The sequence below is a fragment of the Oreochromis aureus genome, linkage group 3 (genome assembly GCF_013358895.1).
Source record: "Oreochromis aureus strain Israel breed Guangdong linkage group 3, ZZ_aureus, whole genome shotgun sequence".
Classification (NCBI taxonomy): Eukaryota; Metazoa; Chordata; class Actinopteri; order Cichliformes; family Cichlidae; genus Oreochromis; species Oreochromis aureus.
The window spans coordinates 28,907,481-28,932,035 of NC_052944.1; the positions used below are offsets into that span (position 1 = coordinate 28,907,481).

General features: G+C 40.3%; 1 protein-coding gene across 1 annotated transcript in view; it reads left to right on the plus strand.

Moving 5' to 3' along the window:
• Positions 1–23,724, plus strand: part of LOC116333639 (leukocyte immunoglobulin-like receptor subfamily A member 3) — a 37,638-nt gene extending 13,914 nt beyond the window's left edge. The window contains exons 7-13 of the mRNA XM_039609864.1: positions 13,912–14,166; positions 19,380–19,655; positions 19,783–19,902; positions 20,060–20,075; positions 20,155–20,246; positions 21,051–21,113; positions 23,242–23,724. Coding sequence (XP_039465798.1) covers positions 13,912–14,166; positions 19,380–19,655; positions 19,783–19,902; positions 20,060–20,075; positions 20,155–20,246; positions 21,051–21,113; positions 23,242–23,249 — 830 coding nt within the window. The 3' untranslated portion in view covers positions 23,250–23,724. The remainder of the gene's footprint in view (positions 1–13,911; positions 14,167–19,379; positions 19,656–19,782; positions 19,903–20,059; positions 20,076–20,154; positions 20,247–21,050; positions 21,114–23,241) is intronic.
• The last annotated feature ends 831 nt before the right edge of the window (positions 23,725–24,555 follow it).

Here is a 24,555-nt window from a genome sequence, read left to right on the forward strand (position 1 = left end):
GGAAATGCAGCCTGTGGATGAAGAGAAAAATGTTTTGTTCAGTAAATGACTTGTTTTAGCAAAGAGGCAACAAGAAATGCAGACAATAACAGCACAGTGTTGTTCTCTTGACAACTACATGCTGACATTGTCAAATATAAATATAAAGTATTTCCTTAGTTGAAGGGATAAAAAGTGTCAGGTGTGCCCCTGTAGCACTGCACTTGTTCTCTGTGTGGACTGCACATTTTTATATGATCTACCAGTACTGGGGAAAACACCACACTGTGAGAACTGATGAAAACTCTCCTTTAGAAAAATATCAGCATATAGTTGTCACAGAAGCTGTGAAGAGTGTGTTTCTCACACTGTAACCAGCTGTTTTTATCATTATATGTTCATTTAGTTATTCTGTTTTCACTTCATTGCTCTCTGACATCTTGCTAACAGAACATTTGAAGTCATCTATTCTCCACATCAGAGTGTGATGAGTCTATTAATTATTTTAAAAACATAATTGATTATTTCTGTGCATTTGTTTTACACGTGGATTAAATTAAAGTTGATTAGGTCGATTAAGCATCATGAGGTGGGGGGTGGTTCTGAGAGATTTTTGCTGGGAGTTGGCAAACCTATTAGTCAGGTTGTTTAATATTTCTGCTAAGTACTCTTTAAAATACCAGAATAGGAAGGATGGTGCAGGTTTAAGTTCATTAGATTGATCAGTGTTGCAGAACTATAAAATATTTGGGGTGCAGTGTATTTTTTGCATACAAGTATAACAGAATAGCTTTAGTGTCTTGTTTTTAAAACTTGAGTATGAACTTATAGAAAATGCAGCAAGATATTTATTTAAAAAACAGTTTTATTGATTACAAAAAAGCTATATCGGATTCATTTCGGTATCTGCAAATATCCAAATGTAAGATTTTGGAATCGGTATCGGACATAAAAATGTGGTATCGTGCCATCTCTATTAAAAACACAAAATAAGTATATTAAGAGGGGTATGTCTGTGAAGGTTCTCAGTCATCCAGGTCATCGTAGTCAAAGGAGTTTGCAAAGAAAAGCGTCTGGACTTCTTTGAGTTGCTTGAAGACGCCACCTCTCATCCGAGAAGCTTCTTCAGTTCTAAGGTCAAATGGCCGAGAGTCCCAGATTTAAACCCAGTGGGAGTATCCCCAAGGAGGGACAAAGGACCCCTGGTGGTCCTCTAATCACATGCGCCAAGGTGTGAAAGCGGGTGTGGGACCTAATCAGCCAGGGTTTCGGGTGAGCTCATTGTGAAACCTGGCCCCACCCTATCATGTGATTTCCTGAGGTCAGATGGCCCAGGATGTGAGTGGGCGTTAAGGCGTCTGGGAGGGAACTCAAAACTGGATTATAGATGGCAGACAGTTGGTGTCGTAAACCACCGCCTCTGTTCAAAGATGGTCGCTCACAGTGGACATAGATGGCCTCTTTCACTCCTCTTTCAAACCATCTGTCCTCTCTGTCCAATATGTGAACATTGGCATCCTCGAAAAGAGTGACCTTTATCCTTAAGATGCAGGTGGACTTCTGAGTCTTGTCCTGTGGAGGTGGCTCTTCTATGTTGTGCCATGCGCTTGTGAAGTGGCTGTTTGGTCTCTCCAATGTAGAGGTCCGGGCATTCCTCACTGCACTGTACAGCATACACCACGTTGTTCAGTCTGTGTTTTGGAGTTTTGTCTTTCGGGTGAACCAGTTTGTGTCTGAGTGTGTTGCTGGGTCTGAAGTACACTGGGATGTCGTGCTTGGAGAAAACTCTCCTGAGTTTCTCTGATACACCGCTACATAGGGGATGACAACGTTGTTGCGTCTGTCTTTCTTATCCTCCTCGCTGGTGTCTGATCTTCTTTTCTGTGCCTCTTTGCTGACTTTATGAACGCCCAGTTAGGATAACCACATGTTTTCAGTGCTTCAGTGTGTTCCTTCTTTTTCCCTTCAGGCTTAGAGGGAACAAGTTCTGCCCGGTGGTGTAGGGTCCTAATTACTCCAAGTTTGTGTTCCAGAGGGTGATGGGAGTCAAAGAGGAGGTACTGGTCCGTGTGTGTGGGCTTCCGGTAAACTTCAATGTTGAGGTTGCCATTCTCTTCAATGTGCACAGCGCAGTCCAGGAAAGGCAAACAGTTATCCTTAGTGTCTTCCCTGGTGAACTTGAAGGTTTAATAGTCAGTAGCATAAACTCAGCCACTTATAACATTGCGAAACACCTTGCTACCATCCTGGCACCTCTCGTGGGGAACACCCCACACCACATCAAGAACTCCACCGACTTCACCGACAAGGTCCAGAAACTTACCCTGGATCCAGATGAAACCATGGTGTCCTTTGATGTAGTCTCTCTCTTCACTTGCATACCCACCACGGAGGCAGTGGAGACTGTCAGAAAACGACTACAAGAAGACAGCTCCTTGGAAGACAGGACCAACTTCACACCCGATCAGATTTGCACACTGTTAGACCTCTGCCTTACCACAACATACTTCAAATACAACGAAGGCTTCTACAGACAAAAACATGGCTGTGCCATGGGCTCCCCTGTGTCACCTATTGTAGCCAACCTTTACATGGAGGAAGTGGAAAGAAAGGCTCTTGGCTCTTTTAAAGGGAGAGTACCCAGCCACTGGTACAGATATGTAGACGACACCTGGGTCAAAATCAAGACACAAGAAGTGGAATCCTTCACTGCGCACATTAACGCCGTGGATAAAAACATCAAGTTCACCAGGGAAGACACTAAGGATAACTGTTTGCCTTTCCTGGACTGCGCTGTGCACATTGAAGAGAATGGCAACCTCAACATTGAAGTTTACCGGAAGCCCACACACACGGACCAGTACCTCCTCTTTGACTCCCATCACCCTCTGGAACACAAACTTGGAGTAATTAGGACCCTACACCACCGGGCAGAACTTGTTCCCTCTAAGCCTGAAGGGAAAAGAAGGAACACACACATGTAAAGGAAGCACTGAAAACATGTGGTTATCCTAACTGGGCGTTCATAAAGTCAGCAAAGAGGCACAGAAAAGAAGATCAGACACCAGCGAGGGAGGATAAGAAAGACAGACGCAACAACGTTGTCATCCCCTATGTAGCCGGTGTATCAGAGAAACTCAGGAGAGTTTTCTCCAAGCACGACATCCCAGTGTACTTCAGACCCAGCAACACACTCAGACACAAACTGGTTCACCCGAAGACAAAACTCCAAAACACAGACTGAACAACGTGGTGTATGCTGTACAGTGCAGCGAGGAATGCCCAGACCTCTACATTGGAGAGACCAAACAGCCACTTCATAAGCACATGGCACAACATAGAAGAGCCACCTCCACAGGACAAGACTCAGCAGTCCATCTGCATCTTAAGGATAAAGGTCACTCTTTCGAGGATGCCAATGTTCACATATTGGACAGAAGGACAGATGGTTTGAAAGAGGAGTGAAAGAGGCCATCTATGTCCACTGTGAGCGACCATCTTTGAACAGAGGCGGTGGTTTACGACACCAACTGTCTGCCATCTATAATCCAGTTTTGAGTTCCCTCCCAGACGCCTTAACGCCCACTCACATCCTGGGCCATCTGACCTCAGGAAATCACATGATAGGGTGGGGCCAGGTTTCACAATGAGCTCACCCGAAACCTTGGCTGATTAGGTCCCACACCCGCTTTCACACCTTGGCGCATGTGATTAGAGGACCACCAGGGGTCCTTTGTCCCTCCTTGGGGGATACTCCCACTGGGTTTAAATCTGGGACTCTCGGCCATTTGACCTTAGAACTGAAGAAGCTTCTTGGATGAGAGGTGAAACGTCTTCAAGCAACTCAAAGAAGTCCAGACGCTTTTCTTTGCAAACTCCTTTGACTATTAAGAGGGGTGTTAAGATATAAACTGCATTTTTGTCAATCATTCTATTCCTGCAATAAACTACTAAAGTACATGATACCACTACTAGCTTGTACTAAACTTAGAACCAATTGTGCAGAAATGTTTTGGTTTATAATTTTACCAAGTAGGATAAAGTGGGGTTAAACAGATTAAGAAGATCTTTTACATACATTAACTTAAGTATGATAGTCCGAGTAAGAGACCTAATCAACATGCAACAGAAAAACAAGTAGGTCCAACATATATTACAACAGTCCACTAGATAAAGACTTCGATATATTCACCTTGGAGGGATGCCTTTCTTTTTTCCTCGTCTATTTGTACAACCTGGGGCGCAACAGTTATCAACGACAGTCAGCCGATTGCTGCCACGAACCTGTGTGACATCATCTCCTGGAGCTCTGGGAGACACTTGGGCTATGTCCCAATCCAGCGGAGTACGCATTTTGAGACCTATTACGTCACAGCGACGCAACGACGGCTGTCCCAACCCGAAGTGTACTCCAAATGCGCCGTCGATTGGTGTCGAGCCAAACGGATTTTAACGTGTGTTTGAACGAGCTGACGGTTCACTCGTTAAGCTGAAAGAAAGATGCTTTAATCAGAGGAGTCACACATGTGTCCACTGTACCATCTGGAACTCTTCTTGTTTAGCACTCGTAATAACACAAACACTAAATCCTCCTTCTCTTGTGCTGTTTTGTAGCAGTGTATACACCAGCACTAACAAGCACCATCATGCTCCAAAGAAGGCAAATTGCAAAAACATCCCTCCGGCCAGACATGATCATTATTTCTGAGGCCTTAAAACCGCTGATCATGCTGGAACTCAAGAGTGGATTGAGGAGGCCAATGAAAAGAAACGTGGAAAGTACCAGGAACTAGTACAGGAGTGCAGGGAAGGGGCTGGAAGACTTTCTATGAGCCCATAGAAGTGGGTTGTATGGGCTCTGCAGAACGATCTCTCAGTAAAGTCCTAGGCCGGCTGGGTGTGGCTGGGGCAGCCAAGAAGAGGGTCCAGGCTGTGAGCGAAGCGGCAGAGAAAGGCACAAGTTGGCTGTGGGTTAAGAGGGCTGATCCATGGGTAGCGACTTGTACGCAAGTCGGGGCCTGGTCACCCTCGGCTGGGACGCCAGGGTGAGGGTTTATGATGTTGTGAGACCTGAAACACCTGATGACCCCAGGATATATCACTGAAGATGCGTACCAGTGCATCCAGGAGATGTGTCTTGTATAGCTTTGAGTATTTTGGATTAGTAGTACTGCTGTGTTTGTTGCATCATATTGCTGTAATTGTTTATATGCTTTATATATTTTGAGGTAAGTTGATCTATAGTGTTCAGAATTTATGTAATTACTATGCACTTAATGCATACATATTATTACAATTTGGTCTATAATGGTTGTATTGATGTATAGCAACTTGAAATGCTCCCAAAAATGGCACTACGGCATGTAAAAATATAATATATGCTCTGGCGGACTTGGTTCTATGGTTGGTCTTAAAGGGTTAAGGCTCTGATATCTATTCTGTATGTCTTAAAGCAGTTATGACATGGTCTGATTTTCTCACCCAATAAAGGAATATTTAATATATCAGTCTGATCTTCATTCTATCAGACACAGTAATCACAGCTTGTACATTTTCTTTCTACACATATATGTAAGCATTGAGCCAAATTTTGTAATGCCAACATATTAAACGAACAATATTTGTCTCTTATATATAATAGATCTATATATACACTGTCAAAGATACTTGTCTTTGAGTGAAGATTTAAGGTGATAGGAAAATAAATAACTGCAACTTGAATCTTTGAATCTTTGACACAGTTCAAGCTCACTGCTGTAATATATCATAATAATCTGACAATAAATATAGTCCATCCATCCATCCATTCGCTTCCGCTTATCCTTTTCAGGGTCGCGGGGGGCGCTGGAGCCTATCCCAGCTGTCATAGGGCGAGAGGCGGGGTACACCCTGGACAGGTCGCCAGTCTGTCGCAGGGCCAACACACAGGGACAGACAACCATTCGCACTCACATTCACTCGCACATTCACACCTAGTGACAATTTCGATTATCCAATTAACCTATCCGCTCAAACTGCATGTCTTTGGACGGTGGGAGGAAGCCGGAGTACCCGGAGGGAACCCACGCAAACACAGGGAGAACATGCAAACTCCACACAGAAAAACATAAACAAAAAACAAAAAAACAAAAAAAAAATCTCCTTCATTTCTGTCAAACAATGCTGTTTGAAACGTTTTTCGCAGTTAGTATCATGGTTACTAGGCAACCTGAGCAGCGCGACGTAGGTCAGACCTTCCCATTTCACAAGCCTCGCACTTCCACACTTCTCATACTTCCTAGTATGCACCGTACGTAGTACGCGAATTGCGCGCACTCCGAAGCGTGCGGTCGCTGGATTGGGACACAGCCTTGTTTTGGGTTCCTGCAACTGGTCCGTCGGGTTATCGTCTACCCAGAAACACTTCCTTTTTTCTTCCAATTTGTGTTTTTGGTTTTCCTATTTGTCTTTCCTTTTTTCCTATTTCCGTTGTCGTTTTTCTTATTTCCGTTGTGTTTTGTGTGCTTTTGCAGCGTTTTTCTTATTGCTGGAGTTTTCTTAAGTTGCAGTCCTTACTCCCAGCAAATGGCCGTAAGAACACCGATCGGTGCCATCCCCAAAATGCGCTGGCGTGATGTCAGGGCAGCATGAGTATGAGCAACATTTTTTTGCCGATGCCCCTGATGCCGCCCCCACTGCGATGCAGCCCTGGGCAACCGCCCAGGTCACCCCTATCAAAAACCGCTTCTGCTGATATTGCAAATTTTTTAGAACCAAAGAGTTTTTGGAATCTGCATAAAATTGCATTTTAAATTACTTTTTGAATATTACTTTAAATACTTACATTTAAAGTTCTTCTAAAAGTTTAAATAAAAAGATCAGTATTGCTGAACTGTAAAATATTTTTGGTGCAGTGTAATTTTTGCATACAGGTATAAAAGAATGGCTTTAGTGTTTTGTTTTTTTAAAACTTGAGTTTTTTTTATTATAAAATACACTATATCAGATTCATATCAGTATTGGCAGATATCCAATTTTATGATATCGGTTTTAGACATCTCTAGTCAAAATCAACAACTTTAGTTGTTGATGTGAAGAACTTTGTTGAAGCTGTTGAACACCAGAGCAGACTATTTTGTGACCTCTGTTTTTATCACTTGTAGAAATGGAGAATCCAGTAGACTTTTAAACAATGACAGAAAAATACAGTAAATTCGGATTTACTAAATTCAGTGATGAGAAGCAATATCAATCATTAAAAGGTCCAACTGGAAACATAGAGATGCAGAATAATGTTTTTGTTCTTCTGAGTAGGCTCTAATGCCTGCATGTGACAAACTCTAGATTATTATCTATTCTGCCTAAGGCTTAATTTTAATCTACTGAAAAACATCATGGTTTCAAGCCAGGGTACCTAGAAAACAGGAAATGCTGCTTGTGGTTTCAGCCAAAAGTGGTCTGTTAAAAAGAGCATAGATCAGCGTGCAGCAAACAACAGAGTTGCAAAAAGCACAGTGGAAGTTTCACATTGATCTCTGTGTGGATGGTACATGTTTATGTTTATGATTTATCTGTACTGAAATAATAGTAATAATTATCACTGCTACATGTAAGCATGCATAACATTCTGTGAAAACGGATCAAAAACTGTTGTCATGATGACACATGGTGGACATCATACACACATGGTGTGGGCATCAAGAGAAACTGTTCAGAGCTTGTTTCCCACGTTGAAAAGAAACTGCCCTCAAAAGTCTCTGCATTGACATGTAAATGCTCATATATCTCTCACTTAGATTTGTGTGTTCTTAGATCCCCCAGACTGGTCCCTGTATGTTTTGGTTTCTCCCAGTGGACGACAGGCTTGTTTCCCTTCACCTTTGAATTAGGAAATTGATCTTGATTGTGCCAAAAGGCACATCAGACTACCCAGAATTTTTTGGGTGAAGAGCTGGAAGGTGGCCCATGTGGCCAGTCTATTGTCCTACTGGGAGACTTCAACACTCACTTGGGCAATGACAGTGTGACCTTGAGGAGAGTGATTGGAAGGAATGGCCTGATCTGAACCTGAGTGGTGTTCTTCTATTGAACTTCTGTGTAATGATGATGGATAAAGAGAGAAGCTCAGCTGTCAGCTGATCACCACCAGATGGTGAGTTGGATCAGATGGTGGGAAAGGATGCTAGACAGGCCTGATACACCAAACTGTGAAGTGAGGGTGTGCTGGGGGCAAGGTCTTCAATTCTCCCCTCCAGCACAGTTTTGATAGCATAATGTTTCGATAGGGAGACTGGGGACATTGGGTTTAAACAACTTATGATCTGCGTCAGCACTGCTGCACTAAATTGTGGCTGCAAAGTGGTTGTTGCCTCTCGTGATCCACGAACCAAAAGGTTGACACCTGAGATGCAGGGAGCCATCAAGTTAAAGTGGTGGGTGAAGTCGTGGGGGCGCAGGAAACAAGTGATGGGTACCAACGGTCAAATGGTGTGTGGCTCTGGAAGTAGCTGAAGCGAAAAAAACAATGAGGCTAGAGAACGAGAGTTATTGTCAACCCCGAAGTGATTCTGGAAAACCCCTCAGTCAACTCAGGAGGGAATAGTGGTGCTCTACTTACACAATGTATAGTCCAGGTTCTGCTCACTTAAACTGAGTTGACCAGTAAAAAAAATACTTCTACCTCTGCAGTAGGTATAATTTGCTAAATTATTATTTGTTTTGGGAAAAAAAGAACAACAAAACTAACAAACTATACATTAGAATAAAAATGTATTGAAGAAACATGTATTGGTAACCGTTTAGATTTAATTCAGTCATATTGCAGGTAATACACCACAGCATCTTCTAATGGGGTGTTATACATGTAATTAAATACTTTGGAAAGAGGGTTGGACTTATAGTATACAGAAGTTTACAGTTCATTTTTTTAGTTTCAAGAAGGATGTAATTCAAAACATTTGAAAATTAAATACTAGAAATGCAACTTCAAATTTCCACATGGTAGATTTACATAAACTTGATTCACAACATGCAGTTTTTAAAACAAACCTTTTTTTTTAAATTGCAGCTTTTAAATAAGTTTTTCACATCACATATTTGGATTTCCTTTCATGTTTTTCGACATTTACTCAGATGCTCATGTGTAATCCGGACGTTGATGTCCAAGTATGACAAAGATTTGTTTTCAGATTAAATGTGTTATTGCTTAATGTTACTTTGATATGCCGTCAGATAATAAATGTAACTGTGAATGCAAATGTTGTCTGTAGATTTCATCTTAAGGTTTAGCTTCAGTTCAGCCACACAGTGAGTCATTTCCTGTGTTTGGGGTCACAGCCAAACATATTTCCAGCACAAAGTGAGAACACAGATCTATTCAGAGGTTAAGTGAGCTTTTTCACTTTAGTGCTGCATGATAATATTTAATCTAACAGTCAAATATATTTTAGATCTTTTTATGAAGTATGGAGGAAGCATCTTAATATATTTCCTATTATAAACAAACAAAAGCAAAGACTACAAAGACACAAAACTCTGAAAGTGACACTTTGATACTTAATAAGTTAGAAACCCTGTGACCATTTAAACAGCAATAAAAATGCACCTGTGATTTCCATTATCCCATGGGCGTTAAATACAGTGGCTTGCAAGAGTATTCGGCCCCCTTGAACTTTTCCACATTTTCTCACATTACAGCCACAAACATGAATCAATTTTATTGGAATTCCACGTGAAAGACCAATACAAAGTGGTGTACACGTGAGAAGTGGAACGAAAATCATACATGAGTCCAAACATTTTTTACAAATAAATAACTGCAAAGTGGGGTGTGCGTAATTATTCAGCCCCCTGAGTCAATACTTTGTAGAACCACCTTTTGCTGCAATTACAGCTGCCAGTCTTTTAGGGTATGTCTCTACCAGCTTTGCACATCTAGAGACTGAAATCCTTGCCCATTCTTCTTTGCAAAACAGCTCCAGCTCAGTCAGATTAGATGGACAGCGATTGTGAACAGCAGTTTTCAGATCTTGCCACAGATTCTCGATTGGATTTAGATCTGGACTTTGACTGGGCCATTCTAACATATGGATATGTTTTGTTTTAAACCATTCCATTGTTGCCCTGGCTTTATGTTTAGGGTGGTTGTCCTGCTGGAAGGTGAACCTCCGCCCCAGTCTCAAGTCTTTTGCTGACTCCAAGAGGTTTTCTTCCTGTATTTGGCTCCATCCATCTTCCCATCAACTCTGACCAGCTTCCCTGTCCCTGCTGTAGAGAAGCACCCCCAGAGCATGATGCTGCCACCACCATATTTGACAGTGGGGATGGTGTGTTCAGAGTGATGTGCAGTGTTAGTTTTCCGCCACACATAGCGTTTTGCATGACGCGAGAGTTTTCAGAGAAGAAAAAGCAAAAAGTGTGACCAGACATCCTGACTTGAAGCAAAACAACACATTTGGATATTATAGAGAAAGACGTGAAACACAACATGTGAAAGAAGCTGATATGTGTTTGCAATGGACAGGAAAACAACTGCTGTAGTCAAAGCTACAGGTACTGTTTGAGGTTAGCTGAGCAACGAAAGAAGCACAGAGAGATGAAAATCTGATCTTATCTGGTTTAAGTGCAGCTTCTATTTCTGCATTTATTATTCATACAAAACACTTTGTGATCGTCTGCATCACATCAGAGTCAGTGAGGATGGCACACTTTGCTCTGCATGACGATGTTATTCTGTAAGTACATTTGTGTCGTTGTTTGAATGGCACTGATCAATGAAAATGAAATTAGTTTATGTGCACAGATACTTTTTAAAGTATTTTGATAATTCACCTTTCCAAAATGCCCAGAATCATCACAAGTGTTATTTTCCGTCAGTTTGAGCTTCATGATTTTTTCATCTTTACTTTAGTGATCAGTACATTCTCCTAAGCAAATACTAAAGGTGAGATTTTTTTTCTTCGTATTTATAAAATATGTATAATATTGCTGGAGCACTCGTGTACCACTATAAATTACTAGTGTGCTCCCCAGTGTTTCTTTCTGAGGCTCTGAAACTTAACATAAATGTTTGTGAGGGTAGTCATGAAGAGTAAAGTTAACAATAAAGTTTATAAAAAACATAACAAGCATAGCGAGGTACAAAGAAAACAAAATGTCTGTTTCTGTAAGACCTCAGTCAAGTTTTAACACATTCATTTGTTAATTTATTTTAATCTCCCAGTGTGTTAAAATTAATTTTCAGAGGTAAAAACACATTTAATTAGTTTCAACAGTGTGAATGCAGGTGGAGAGGACTTTGGTTTTACTGTTTAGATTATTTATGGATATTTATTGTCTTTTATTCATATATCTGTGTGCTTGGAGGTTTGTAAATATTTATTATAATTGTACATAGTTTTGAAAAATAGTAAATAATGTATCTTTCTATGTGAGAAGACAAATGTTTTATTATACTGACGGTTTATGACAAACAGTCATAAACTTAAAACAAGTCTTGGGCTTGTGACCTCCTCATTTCCTCTTTAACCCTCAGTCAGCTCACATATGTGTAATGAAACTTACTGTCTGTCTGTTATTGGTCAGTTTAGTCTGTGTTACAGGCCTTTTCATAAAAATCTGACGAACATGGTCAGACCTTGTTAAGTTGTTATTTCTGTGAAAAAGGAAGGAAGCAGAAAGAAGAAGTATAAAAACTCTTTGTTTCCTTCACAGCTCTTTGGTATCTGCTGTGCTGCTGCTTCACTCTCTCTCTTTACAGAAAGTTGTAGAAGTTTTCAGACGTGTCACTGCTGGATGTGAGGATGGGAGCCACTTTGCTCTGTGAGCTGGGCCTATTCTGTGAGTACATCACTGACTTCTATTGTTTGATTCATACTGATCCATAAACATGTTTTAGTAAGAAGAACAGAGCATCAGTCATTTGTACCATTTCAGGTCATGTGATCAGAGGACTCTCATGTTTGTTACCAACATGGTTGTTTGTAGACTGGATTAGATTTTAGTGCACTGACTCAGATCAGAGTGGAGCTGGTTTAGTTTATCTAAGAAAGGTTTGTTTCTCCATCAGTGATAATTTGATGCATTTTGCATCGTAATAAAAAATGTAACCAATCATACTAGACACTGATAAGACTTCAAGCATTTTAAGGAGCTGGGTAAGAAAGCGACTGGAGTTTTATACCCTTATTACATTTGTCCCTTAAGAAGATCATAAACTGACTATTTATTCTATTTATATTCCTCACCAAATGAGGAAGATCATTATCACCACTGTTTTATTTATGCCACTGTTATGGCCAAGACGGAGCACGAGGAGGTGGGCTCTAGCACAGAAGCTCTGTGGGCCGGGCTCGCACAGGAATGGCTGCGTCGGACTTCAGGGCTAAGTAGAGAGCCTATGGCATGAAGAGTAAGGTTCCGTGCAGCTGTAAAAGGAGGATGACGTGGCAAGTGAAACGGGGACATCTTTGTGAAGCGCTGAGGCTGCCAGCTGTTCTCCCCTAAGGTGTTATGTGACTAAGGTGTTAGTGGTGATGCGTGCACTGGCCACTTCCCTACATGTTGCTCCCAGTTGCTCCTGCCGGATTTCTGTTGTGTGTGTTTTGTGTTTGCCTCTGTTAATAAAGCCCGAACCTTTGACACTGACCGGGGCTGTCTCTGGTGTTACCTCCTTACATCCTGGTAACAGCCACATTTGAGTGTCTTTAGTTTGATCATGTCTGAAGTTTCTGTCTTTATTGTAGTGCTCTGTACGCTCCTCTGCACTGGACACGCTCAAGGTGACTGAACAGTTTTCACTTTTTAAACTTTTTTATTTTAATTTATTTGGTAAATAATTATCTTAAAACGCTGCATAAATCTTAATTACCATTCACCTGTTTTATATTTATTTACTATATAAATATTAAATTATATATTTATATGTTTATATGTGTCATGCATAAAAGTGTTTCAGATTGTTAACTTTGTGGTTGTGTTGGATTCTAGCTGCTGTGCTAACTATTGAACCCAGCTGGTCCAGTTTTTTCATTGGAGAGTTTGTTACCTTCAAATGTGACATGAATGAAGGAGAAGACACTGACTGGGAATACAAAACCAACAAGGATGGTCGAGAATTAATCCGCTACAATACAATCAAAGAGTACACAATAGAAATAAAATATTCAAGTCACAGTGGAGAATATCAGTGCTTTGGTCGCAGGAAGGGATCATATTATACAAAGATCAGTAATACTGTCTCTGTAACTGTATTAGGTAAGTCCTCAATGACCAATAATGTGATGATTCATGTTGAAAATCATTTGAATCATAAAATTCTGACATTTGATTAATGTTTTCATTGAAACTTGTTTTTTTTCTAATGCACTGAAAATTGAAACTTTAACAAGAACTACTGTATTTTTCCTGGGTACTTTGCTCATAGTATACACAGTACTACAATACTCACAGATGGTCATTTATTATTACTACATGTGTGTGTTTTAATGTATAACAAGAATAACTGTGGATGAAATTAAAATTAAATAAAGAGAAGAAGAAACATCAAAAGCTTCATAAAATTTAAGGTGATGATGTTTCTGTTATCTAAACCTGAAACTAAGCAGATCCCTCTGAACCCATCATTGTGTTTCCTTCAACAGTGAACTGCATTAGTTTATATTCAGTGTGACTTCTTCAGGCCAGAGATTGGACAAACATTTATACTGTGATTATTTAGAGATCTACAACCTGAATTACTGCAGCTCTGTCACCATGTTGAGACATAAAAAGTGCAAATATTTGAAGTGTCTTAAACAGCAAGGAAAGAAATAAATATATAATGAAGGCATTTGTAGATTCTGTTTAGTTGGAATTTTGAATCACATGAAAAAAATCTTTACAATTTAGGATTTTGTTTTTACCTTTGTAATGGATCAGGTTTACATTGTCTTCCCGTCTTTTTCATAACAGCAGATAAACCCAGGGCCACACTGACAGCAGCAACAACAATCATACCAGTAGGGGGCAGTGTGACACTGACCTGCTCTGTGCAGAGCTCTGATGGATGGAAATATGAGTGGTTCAGACGAACCCAAAGAACCTCTGAAGTTCAAATCAGAGATCAACAAAACAGAGATATCAGAGTATCTCAAGGAGGAAACTACAGCTGCAGAGGAACAAGAGGAAACCCAGTTTACTACACTGATGATGCCACCATTGAGATAACCTGTGAGTTCAGTAATTTAGTTTGAAATATACATTCACCCTACACCTCAGAATAGAGAGGATCCAGGACACCCACACAGTGGACACACAATAATGATTGGATGATTGTCACCACTTTGTTTCATGAACTTTCACCTGGTATAGTGACGTTACAATAATTACAGAAATAAACAGAAATACTACTACTACTACTAATAATAATGACAGCAATAATTTCTAACAAATAGCAGCAAACGAAACGTTAACTAAGGAGGCATCTTATAAACAGAAATACTACTTGCTTGCTTGCTTAAAAACTTTCACAGTTCAAACCTTCGTAGAAAAATAAGTCCAGCATAATAGAATGAAACCAAAGACACTGTTGGGCTAGTTAATAGGTATGCTCTCATTGTCATCTGTTGGGATTTTATTTTGAAAGGATGCTTCAAAATAAAATCCCAGAGTATAAGCGAGAGTTCAATAAACAAAGTCACGTTGGTGTGAATGTTCCAGTAAAAAGCCGAGGCCCCACCGATTATTCCTTCGTCTAGATAATAAGTATCTTCAGTATTCATGCAATACTCATCTCTGCTAACAGGTCATTGGCCCAGGAAAACTTTGAAGTACAGCGTGTTCGGTGAGGACTAGCATGCTAAGTTAGCACCATGAGTAAGCGTGCAGGTGAGACCAGTGGCCGATGGGCAAGGTTAATTTTTGACTGAGATGAGAAGAATTATGAACTGGGGGAGAAAAATTTTTTGGGACATCTTAGATTACAAGGTTTAAAGACACAATATTGAAGAGGGATGATGAAGATGAGGATGACGAAAATAAGAATGCCCAGGCCTATGCGGAGTTAATACAGTTCCTGGAGTTTATCGCTTGTGATGAGAGAAGCTGTTGTCGATGGACATGAGGCACTGAAAATATTAAGAGACTTTTATGCGGGAAAAGGTAAACCAAGAATTATGAGCCTTTATACTGAATGACTTCTCTGAAGAAAGCAAGCAGTGTGAGCGTCACTGAGTACATCATACGCGCAGACACAATTATTACAGCTCTGAGAAATGCTGGAGAGACACTTAGTGATGGTCCCCTTGTAGCGATGGTGTTAAAAGGTTTACCAGAAGCATTTAAACCTTTTTCTGTTCACATAACGCAAAGTGAAGCAGAAACCAAGTTTGCAGAATTTAAAACAAAACTCCGCAGTTATGAGAACACTGAGAAAATGCGCTTGGTGGAACAAGAGGATGACAGGCGAGAGTGCAACCTAGCGCGAGACCCGCAGCATCTGCTAGTGACCACAGTCGAGACATGTCAGACATAGTCTGTTTTAAGTGTGGCCAGCAGGGACACAAGGCCAGAGCATGCCACTACAAACAGTGGTGCAGTCACTGTAGAACAACACCCATCGAGAGTCGACTTGCAGGAGACAACAATGGAATGATGAAGTGCGCACAGCCTCGGAAGAGAGCAGCAACGCAGAGAGCGGCAACACCTATGTCTTCCGGATGAGTGATGAACCTCAGCAGCGACAAGACATCAGGACCAAAGGCCTGATGGTGGATACTGGTGCAATATCAAACATCCTGAATGATAAAACAGCGTTCAAGAAATTTAATGACGATTTCCAGCTGGGAACACACTGTGTGGAATTAGCTGATGGCACGAGGTGTAAAAGACTGGCTGAAGGCAGAGGAGATGCAGAGGTGTGCTTGACTGACAGCAGAGGGAGACAGTGTAAAACAACACTGAAAGAGGCTTTATATATTTCCTCAGAATATCTTCTCTGTGAGAGCGGCCACCAAGAATGGAGGTACTATCAACTTTAAGAAAGGAAGGAACATCCTTCAACAGAGTGACGGTACAAAGTTCTACATCCATGAGCACAACAGACTTCATTACCTTGAAACTGTAAGCAAGTGTGATGATACGTGTAATAATTGTTTTGATGTGCAAACATGGCACAAACATTGCAATCATAGTGACATTGTGAAGTTACAAAATGTGGTTGAAGGTATCAAAATCAAGGGGAATACAGGCAACCAAAGTTTGGACTGTGAGGTGTGTATCCAGGGAAAATTTGTCCAGACTAGGAATAAAAACCCTAACAGAAGAGCTGAGAAACCTCTAGAGCTGGTACATACGGATCTAGTAGGGCTGATAGATCCAGATTCAAGAGATGGACACTGATATGCATTATTGTTTACCGATGATTTTTTCTGGTGCAGTATTTGTATATTTTCTCAAAAACAAAAGTGAAACAATGCAAGCAACTGATATCTTTTTAGCCGATACAGCCCCACACGGGAAGGTAAAGTGTATCAGGTCAGACAACGGTACTGAGTTCATGAGAAAGAGTTACCAGGCATTGTTAAACAAACATGGGACAAGACATGAAACTTCAGCCCCATATTCCCCTCACCAGAATGGTACAGCAGAACATGGCTGAAGAACATTTTTTGATATGGGAAGGTGCGTGCTTATTGAGAGTGCCGTACCAAAGGAATTATGGACATATGCAGTTCAAACAGCAGCTATTGTGAGAAACAGGTGCTTTAACAACCGGACAGGACAGACACCTTACTTTTTGCTGACTGGGCAGAAGCCTAATCTATCAAGAATGCAAAAGTTTGGGTGTGAATGTTATTCTTACAAGCAAGACAAGGGGAAGCTAGATTCTAGGTGTACAAATTTTTGTAGGTTACGACAAAAACAGTCCAGCATATAAGGTTTATTTCCCAGACAGCGCTAAAGTGCAAAAGTTTAGGCTGGTTAAGTTTGTAACCAAACACAATGAGGAAAAGCAAACAATCTAACAGCCTATAAGCTGGAAAAGTCACTTTATGGGCTTAAACAGTTGGGCCGAAACTGGGACATTACATGACTATTTCAGTGCTTCCCAAAGTGTGGGGCAGAGCCATTGGGGAGGGGGGGTTGAAAGGGCGGGGGGGGACGCTTGGACACTGCCAGCATGATGGACAGGTTTTTGATGGGGCGCCCACACAAACGCAAAGCAGGAGATGAAGCATCACTGAATATGTTTCCAAACCAACTTCATTCTAAGACAAAGATTGGAAAATACGGTGAAGCAAATCTTCCCTTTGGCTTCACCTGCACAAGTGCCGAGGTAGGTCTCCCCTGCATAATTGGTTTTCCCTGCATCGGTAGTACGCAGTACTACAGTAGTACTGGACTCTCCAAATCATGGACAAACAGTATCCCACATTCTTGATTTTTAGTTCACAAACACTTCTTATAATGACTAACTGCTCCAACATTTTGGAGATGTTAGCTCTTTATACAGTAAAGTTACAGTGGGATACAAATAATATCAGGCTGATCCTGCCACGATTTGTTCCCCCGGTTTAAATCACGGACTAACAGTATCCCACAGTTGTTTATGTTTTTAAACCTATTTTGCACAGAGAGGCATTTTTTGAGAAATGTATATAGTAATGTTCAATATTATTACACAGGAAAAACCAACTACACACAAAATAATCACACCGTGACGCCTCTGCCTTTCTAAATAGAGAGACAGTAACTGCATGTGTATATGTAAGCGTGTAAAACCCGAAGATAGTCAGAATAACAGTATTTTGTTGTAAGTAAGCTGTCACAGCACTTCAAGGAAAAAAACTTTGGAACATTGGACTACTGTGAAACATGTTCTGAGGTATTTGAAACAATCAAAAGACAAGACATTGTGCTACAGGAAAAGTGACAAAGATTTGAGAGTACAAGGTCACAGTGACTCAGACTGGGCTGCAAATGCGACTGACAGGAGGAGTACTACAGGTTACTTTGGTGTCATGTCGAACAAAGAAGCAGCCAACTATTGCCTTATCAACTTGTGAAGCAGAGTACATAGCTTTGGCAGCAACAACACAAGAATGTTTGTACTTGACACAACTGTTCCAAAGCATGTATGAGCATCAAAAGGGACCACCAAAGATTTTTGAGGACAATCAAGGGACTATCGCATTGGCAAAGAATCCTGTTAACAGGCAGAGGTGTAAGCATATCGATATCAAGTATCATTTTGTAAGATCAACAGTTAATGCTGGAAATTTGATATTGGGGTATTGTTAGACAGGTCTGATGGTGGCCGATGTTATGACAAAGCCAGCAACAAAAGGAAGGTTATTGAAGTTTGGAAAATAAATGTTTGGGGTATAAACATATAGTAAAGAAAAACTGTTTCTTTTGACATACATGTAAAGCTGACAATGTGAGTACGAGTGGGGGTGTTGGGCTAGTTAATAGGTATGCCCTCATTGTCATCTGTTGGGATTTTATTTTGAAAGGATGCTTCCTGTTATGCTGCGGAGTATATGCCAGAGTTCAATAATGAAGTCACGTTGGTGTAAATGTTCCGGTAAAAAGCCGATAACTCACGTGTGATTATTCCTCCGTCCAGATAATAAGTATATTCGGCATTCATGCAGATTCTGCTGGAAGACCCGCCTCTGCTAACAGACACCCGTGGTTGCATTTGACGCTGCAAAACATTTCATCACATTGTTGTGTTTGTTGGGGAGAAAACTTACAAACCTACAGTAAAGCACTTCAGTCACACTGCTAGTGATCAAAGATTTATGTAAATTTGACAAGCTGAACGCATTCTGTACAGGAGACACGAGATTGACTGACAATGGTCTACAGCCAATCAGGACGCAGAACACAATGAACTGTAAAATAAAATAAAGGGAAAAAAAGCATGCAAAACTGCACAAAAAATGTCAGTGAAACAGCGGTGACCCACGTTAAAGCGAGGGACCACTGTACCATACATAATAGAATAGAATAAAATAAAATACTGTATACAATAGAATAGAAATACTATATACAACTGAGTAAAATACAATGTTGTCAGAAAAAGCGAATTGTACTTAGTGTTATTGCACATGTGTGGATGTGTGTGTTTGGTCAGCTGCAAAGTCTTTGTTGTGGAGTCTGACAGCAGCAGGAAGGAAACACCTGCAGAGTGTCTCTGTCCCACATTGTGGGTGCCACAGCCTGCCACTGAAGGAGCTGCTTAAAAACCTAAACACGGAGTCAACAGACGATGACAAATTACTTTTTAAATCCAGCAAAGAAAATATAAAAGTTTCACATTGTCAATCAAAATGAGTTTACAGTTTATTGTTTATGTTTACGATTTCCATCTAGATGTTTAAATTATTTAAATTCAGTTACTGATTTGTTTGTCCATTTTCTAAACTAAACTGCAGATAAACCAAAGGCCACACTGAGAGCTGATAACACAGCTGTTCCAGTAGGGGGCAGTGTGACCCTGACCTGCTCTGTGAACCCATCATCATCTGGATGGAAATACTACTGGTACAGAGATGGAAATTACACTGAACCCCTGACCACACAAGATGCAGTTTTCCACTCAAATGGACAAATCAGTGTCTCACAGGAAGGACTCTACAGGTGCAGAGGAGGAAGAGGAAACCCAGTTTACTACACAGAGGACAGCCAAGAAGTTCAGATTAACACAACTGGTGAGTTTGTTAGGACATTTTAAGAGACTGCGCTTGTGTCGATGTGTTCACTGTGGGGAGTCAAGTCATTTAAACACAGCAGGCGTCTTTAAATGACTTCATTAACAATTATTGTTTATTGTTACAGTAACTGTGTCAGGAGCTGACAGCTCTTCATCTCCTGTGTGGTTGATGGTTGGACTGGTTTGTGGAGTCTCTCTCATTATTATTCTCCTGCTCTTGTTGTATCTCTGCAGACAGTCCAAGTGTAAGAGCCTCTTCTTTTCATTCTGTGTTAGAGAGTTTATTTACTACATACATTTTAATTATTCACACATATACATGTATTCTGATCTCATGACACAAAATATAAATGGAACAATTTACATCACAAACATGTGTAATAACATTTGTCTCTTTCACAGATTCCTGCTTCACCAGGTTGGTAAAGTACTTTTTATTATTATTTTAAACAAACATCAGTTACTTTTGAGTTTATTGTGTTTATTTCATGTTTTAGGTGGATCCAGTCTGAGAGTCACCGTCCGGGCTCCTCCACAAATCATGGAGTCAACCAGGATGAAACTCATGAATACAACTCTCTTCATCCTGGTCAGCACTTAAACCGATCTTTATTATCATTATTAATATTGACTTTTCATTCAGTCTCCATTAACAGGAACATTTCTTAGGTTCAGTTTGTGTTCAGCAGTTTTTCAAAGAACATTTATCAAAATCCAGTTGGACAAACATCCAAATAACCAACTGACTACATGCACAAAAGATCAGAAACAAACAGGATTTTACAACCTGATTGTATCTTTAACTCGACTGAAAGAATCCACAAATGTTATTGTTTCATATCAGAACAACACAAACAGTAACACCATGATGGGTTCATGCTCTGAAAATATCTGATAGTCCTGGATTTGACTCACACAGTACCACAAAAAGTTCTTCTGTTTTTGCATTTATCTTTGAAAGATGTGTGTACTTGGTGTATATTAATATTTTATTAAATGATTACTATGCTTCTGGTTTGTTACCCTCTACTAATGAATTACAAAATGGTCAAATGCACCTTTTATATTATCCCCTCAATTAACAGATTTTTAATTGAGGAAACTTAGTGCAACATGTTTACAATCCTGTACATACAAATCTTTGCATTTCGGGTGCACATGAACCCCAAGATGTGACATACTCTCATACTGATATTACAAATGTCAGAAAGAAGACTGGGTACAGAAGACAGTATAAACAAAAAAATAATCATTTAGAATATTTTTACAATTTTTGAAAAAGAATTAATTATTTTAATTAATTTATTATCATTATCTGTTCAATATAGAAGAGAAAGCTTAGAAAACGTATTGCTTAAAAATTAATGACTTTAATTTGTTTATTTGATCATAGTACGGAAGCATCACAAACCAGAGGAGAGTGCTGTTTACTCTGAGGTGAAGATGGGAGCTGCAGGTACAGTCACAACAGTCTCATTCACTGTTTGTACTTGAATGTGTCATCACCTCATTATGTTGCAGGTAATTATAAGTCAACATGGAGTTTATTTATTCACTTACCAAGCTTACCTACTACTAGGGATGGGTACCGGTATCCGGTGCCATTATGGCACCAGTTCTGACATAAATGGTAGTAACCAGACCGAAAAGCAGCGCACATCTCTGTGCTTTATTTCGGTGCTTTTCTTTTTTCCTGAGATGTCATACACTTTGCCAATCATTTTACCTTTCCAAGGATAGTAGGCGGGCCCAGGTACGTACGTTCTTTTAGAGCAGAGCTACAGATTAAAAATGCCCAAGGCGAAGCGGTCAGAAGTCTGGGTGTACTTCACAGCAAAAGATGCAAACTCAGCAGCCTGCAACAAGTGCTTTAAGGTGATACTGTGCAAAGGAGGTAACACCTCGAATCTGATGAAACACCTGGCGACACATAGCGTTTTGTTAAAAGCAGAGAAATGCACCGTGTTTGATAGCTTGCTGCGAGACCTCACACCGAGCACATCTACTGCGGATGTGGTGCCTGTTATCGGACCCGGAGTTAGCAACATCCCCCAAGAACCCGAAGAGGAGAGTCCTGGCCCCTAGCCCTGTCAGCATAGCAGAAATGATGACGGATGATGATGGCAGCAGCAGCCGTTCTCCTCTGCGTGAGTAGCTTCATGTTGTTCGTGTGTAATTAACGTTGAGTACGCTAACCACATTATTACATTAATGCATGTAAGGTGAACTAGCAAACACCATCGTAGTTACATGCAGCTGTCTTCTTGTTTGATAGAGTGATACCATGTATGCCCTATAGCTGCAGAAAAGGCTAACATTGTTATCTTTTTACAAAAAAACCTGTCATGTGCCGAGGCGCGCGCACCAAAGGATCCAAAAGCAGACTCAAGTGCTAGCAGGAAAAAACACTTTATTATAATAACAAAAGGCGACCCGGGAAAACCAGAAAAGCAAACGAGGAACTGAAAAAACCCGGGGAAACAAATGACATGAGGAAGCCGGAATCGGGACCGTGGGAGGCTGCAACAGAAAGGGGAGAAAATTACTAGTGAGCCGGGAAGCAGGGGAACACAAGTCAGGGTTAGAGTAGTTGGCTTACGATCGGAGTGGGACCGTGGGGCTCGGGAGGAAAGTGTGAATTTCCGTGGGAAGGGAATCCGTGGAGTTAGTGATGAGGCCAGATGATGCACCGGGTGATCCAATCGAGCAGGAGGACAGGCAGGTGGCAGATACTGGACGCCGCATCAAAATCTAAACACAAGAAGGCAGATTTAACGCAGTTCAAATAAGACATTAGTGCAACGCTTTCGCTGGAGTCTAGTTACCACAGAGAGGTGATTAACGGAATGGCATGGAGCATCCGTCAGCGCAGGGTTAAGTAGTCCTTCACGTAATCACCCCGATGGAAAGCAGGTGTGCCGGTGATGTCCCAGCCCGGGGGTGTGGCTACCCGAGCATCACACACAGACTCCACAGACACAGGACCACAGACCATGACAAAAACAGCTAAACATGAGAGGTTTTAGGACAAAGTTTGTGTTTTCCATTGTTTAAGCACTGGTTCCAGCCAAAGAAGGTATGTTGTATCAACAGAAATGTCTAACAACTTATCATTTTGCAGAAAAAAAGACACTGCTAAAAATAAAAACATAAGAGGTTTTTGGATAAAGTTTGTGTTCTCCATTCTTTAAGTAAGCACCAGTTTGAGCACCGTTTAAGCACCGGCACCATTTCAAAAGTACCAGTTTGGCACCGGTATCGAATAAAACCTAAACGATACCCATCCCTAGCTACTACATACGACCACTACACATCACCAGAGTTGAATCTTATACACATCGAGGGCCGTTCAGAGTTTTGTGTAAGTTTGTCTGCTTCATATACAGAATGATATTGTTATTGTACAGTATGGTATTGTCCATCTATATGTCCCCAAACTAAATAGTTTTCTCTTATGTTTTTACTCTCTCTCAGAGAATCTGCTGCCATGCAGGCTGATTTATTCTTCACATTATTAAAAGTCTTCAGCTCATAATATCTTTACATGTTGGAAATCACTTTGTCTTTTTGTGCTTGTCTTACAGGTCAGTGAGGAGAGCTGTAGCAGCAAAGCCAAGAAGAAGCTTTTTATGAAGCCACTCTTGCTCCTCTGCTCCCCAAATATCAGACATGCTCAGCTTTATGTACAGTTACAATATTAAATCATAATATCAGACATATTGCTCTCCTTTAGTATAAAACAAATGGAGGTGTATTCATGCTCTTTATATTCAGATATTTTTTATAAAGATTTTGTAATAAACCTTGAATGTATCTAACATGTTCCAACAGGAGTGAGAACAAAGTGGGAAATATGTGATCTTTAGTATCTGACAGCACAACTTAAAGTCAGTGTTTGCAGTGTTTCACAAGTAAATACTGATATGGGACCAACAAATACTTTAACTGTTTTTGTCTAAAGATCTCGTACATTATATAAATAAAAATTATTTTCTATTAAATGTGCATATATATCATGTATATTTTTGTTTCTGATCGTTCTGTGCTTCTGTAGTTAGGAGAAATAAAATTGTTTTACATTTGAACATTTTATCTTTGATTTTTGTTTCCTGTATGAAATTATTCACAAAGTAATAAAACAACTACTTAAACAGTTTGTAATGGTGTTGTCATGGAAACCTGAACTAAACAGATGTGAGTATTATTTGCAAAGTGGTCACTAACAGTACAGAGCATGACAGCAGTCTGCATGTATCTGACACAGAGGACTGTGAAGTAGAACATTTACAGAGAGAAGTTCTCTGTGTGCTGCTGTCACAGGATGCAGTTAAAGGAAAAGATAACTTGTACATGTGGTAAATCTCATATGAAAGATTGCATAGAGACAGAATATCACAGAGAACTAAAGCTCTGCATCAATCATGTTCAGCATGACTGAAAGAAATAGAAGTATTAAACCTTTCCATTACGCTCCCTTTTGATCATTAACTGATCACAAAAGAATTTAAAAATATGACACAAACATTTAGTCACAGTAAGGTGGAGGTACAGGTCAGGCTCCTGCTTAGTCAGATAAACTAAACCAGCTGGGTTGAGCTAGCTCAGTGTTTTCCCCTGAAATCAGCATGATGGTGATAAACACTGCTGATATGCTCTAACACCTCAGCAAGTATGTGCTGTAGATGGTTTTCTCTCTTCACTAGCAATCATGACCTTGTCTTATAAAGTAGGTGAACAACTATAACTACACTGGCGACTGTTTGTATTTCTTCTATTTTCTTTTTGTCTGAAAGAGAAAACAAAGAGGTCATCAGTGCAACATTTTCTGAGTATCTGTATTTCTACTCCTGTAACTGTCAAGATGCAAGTTATTGTACATGTGTATGTAAATGTATCAA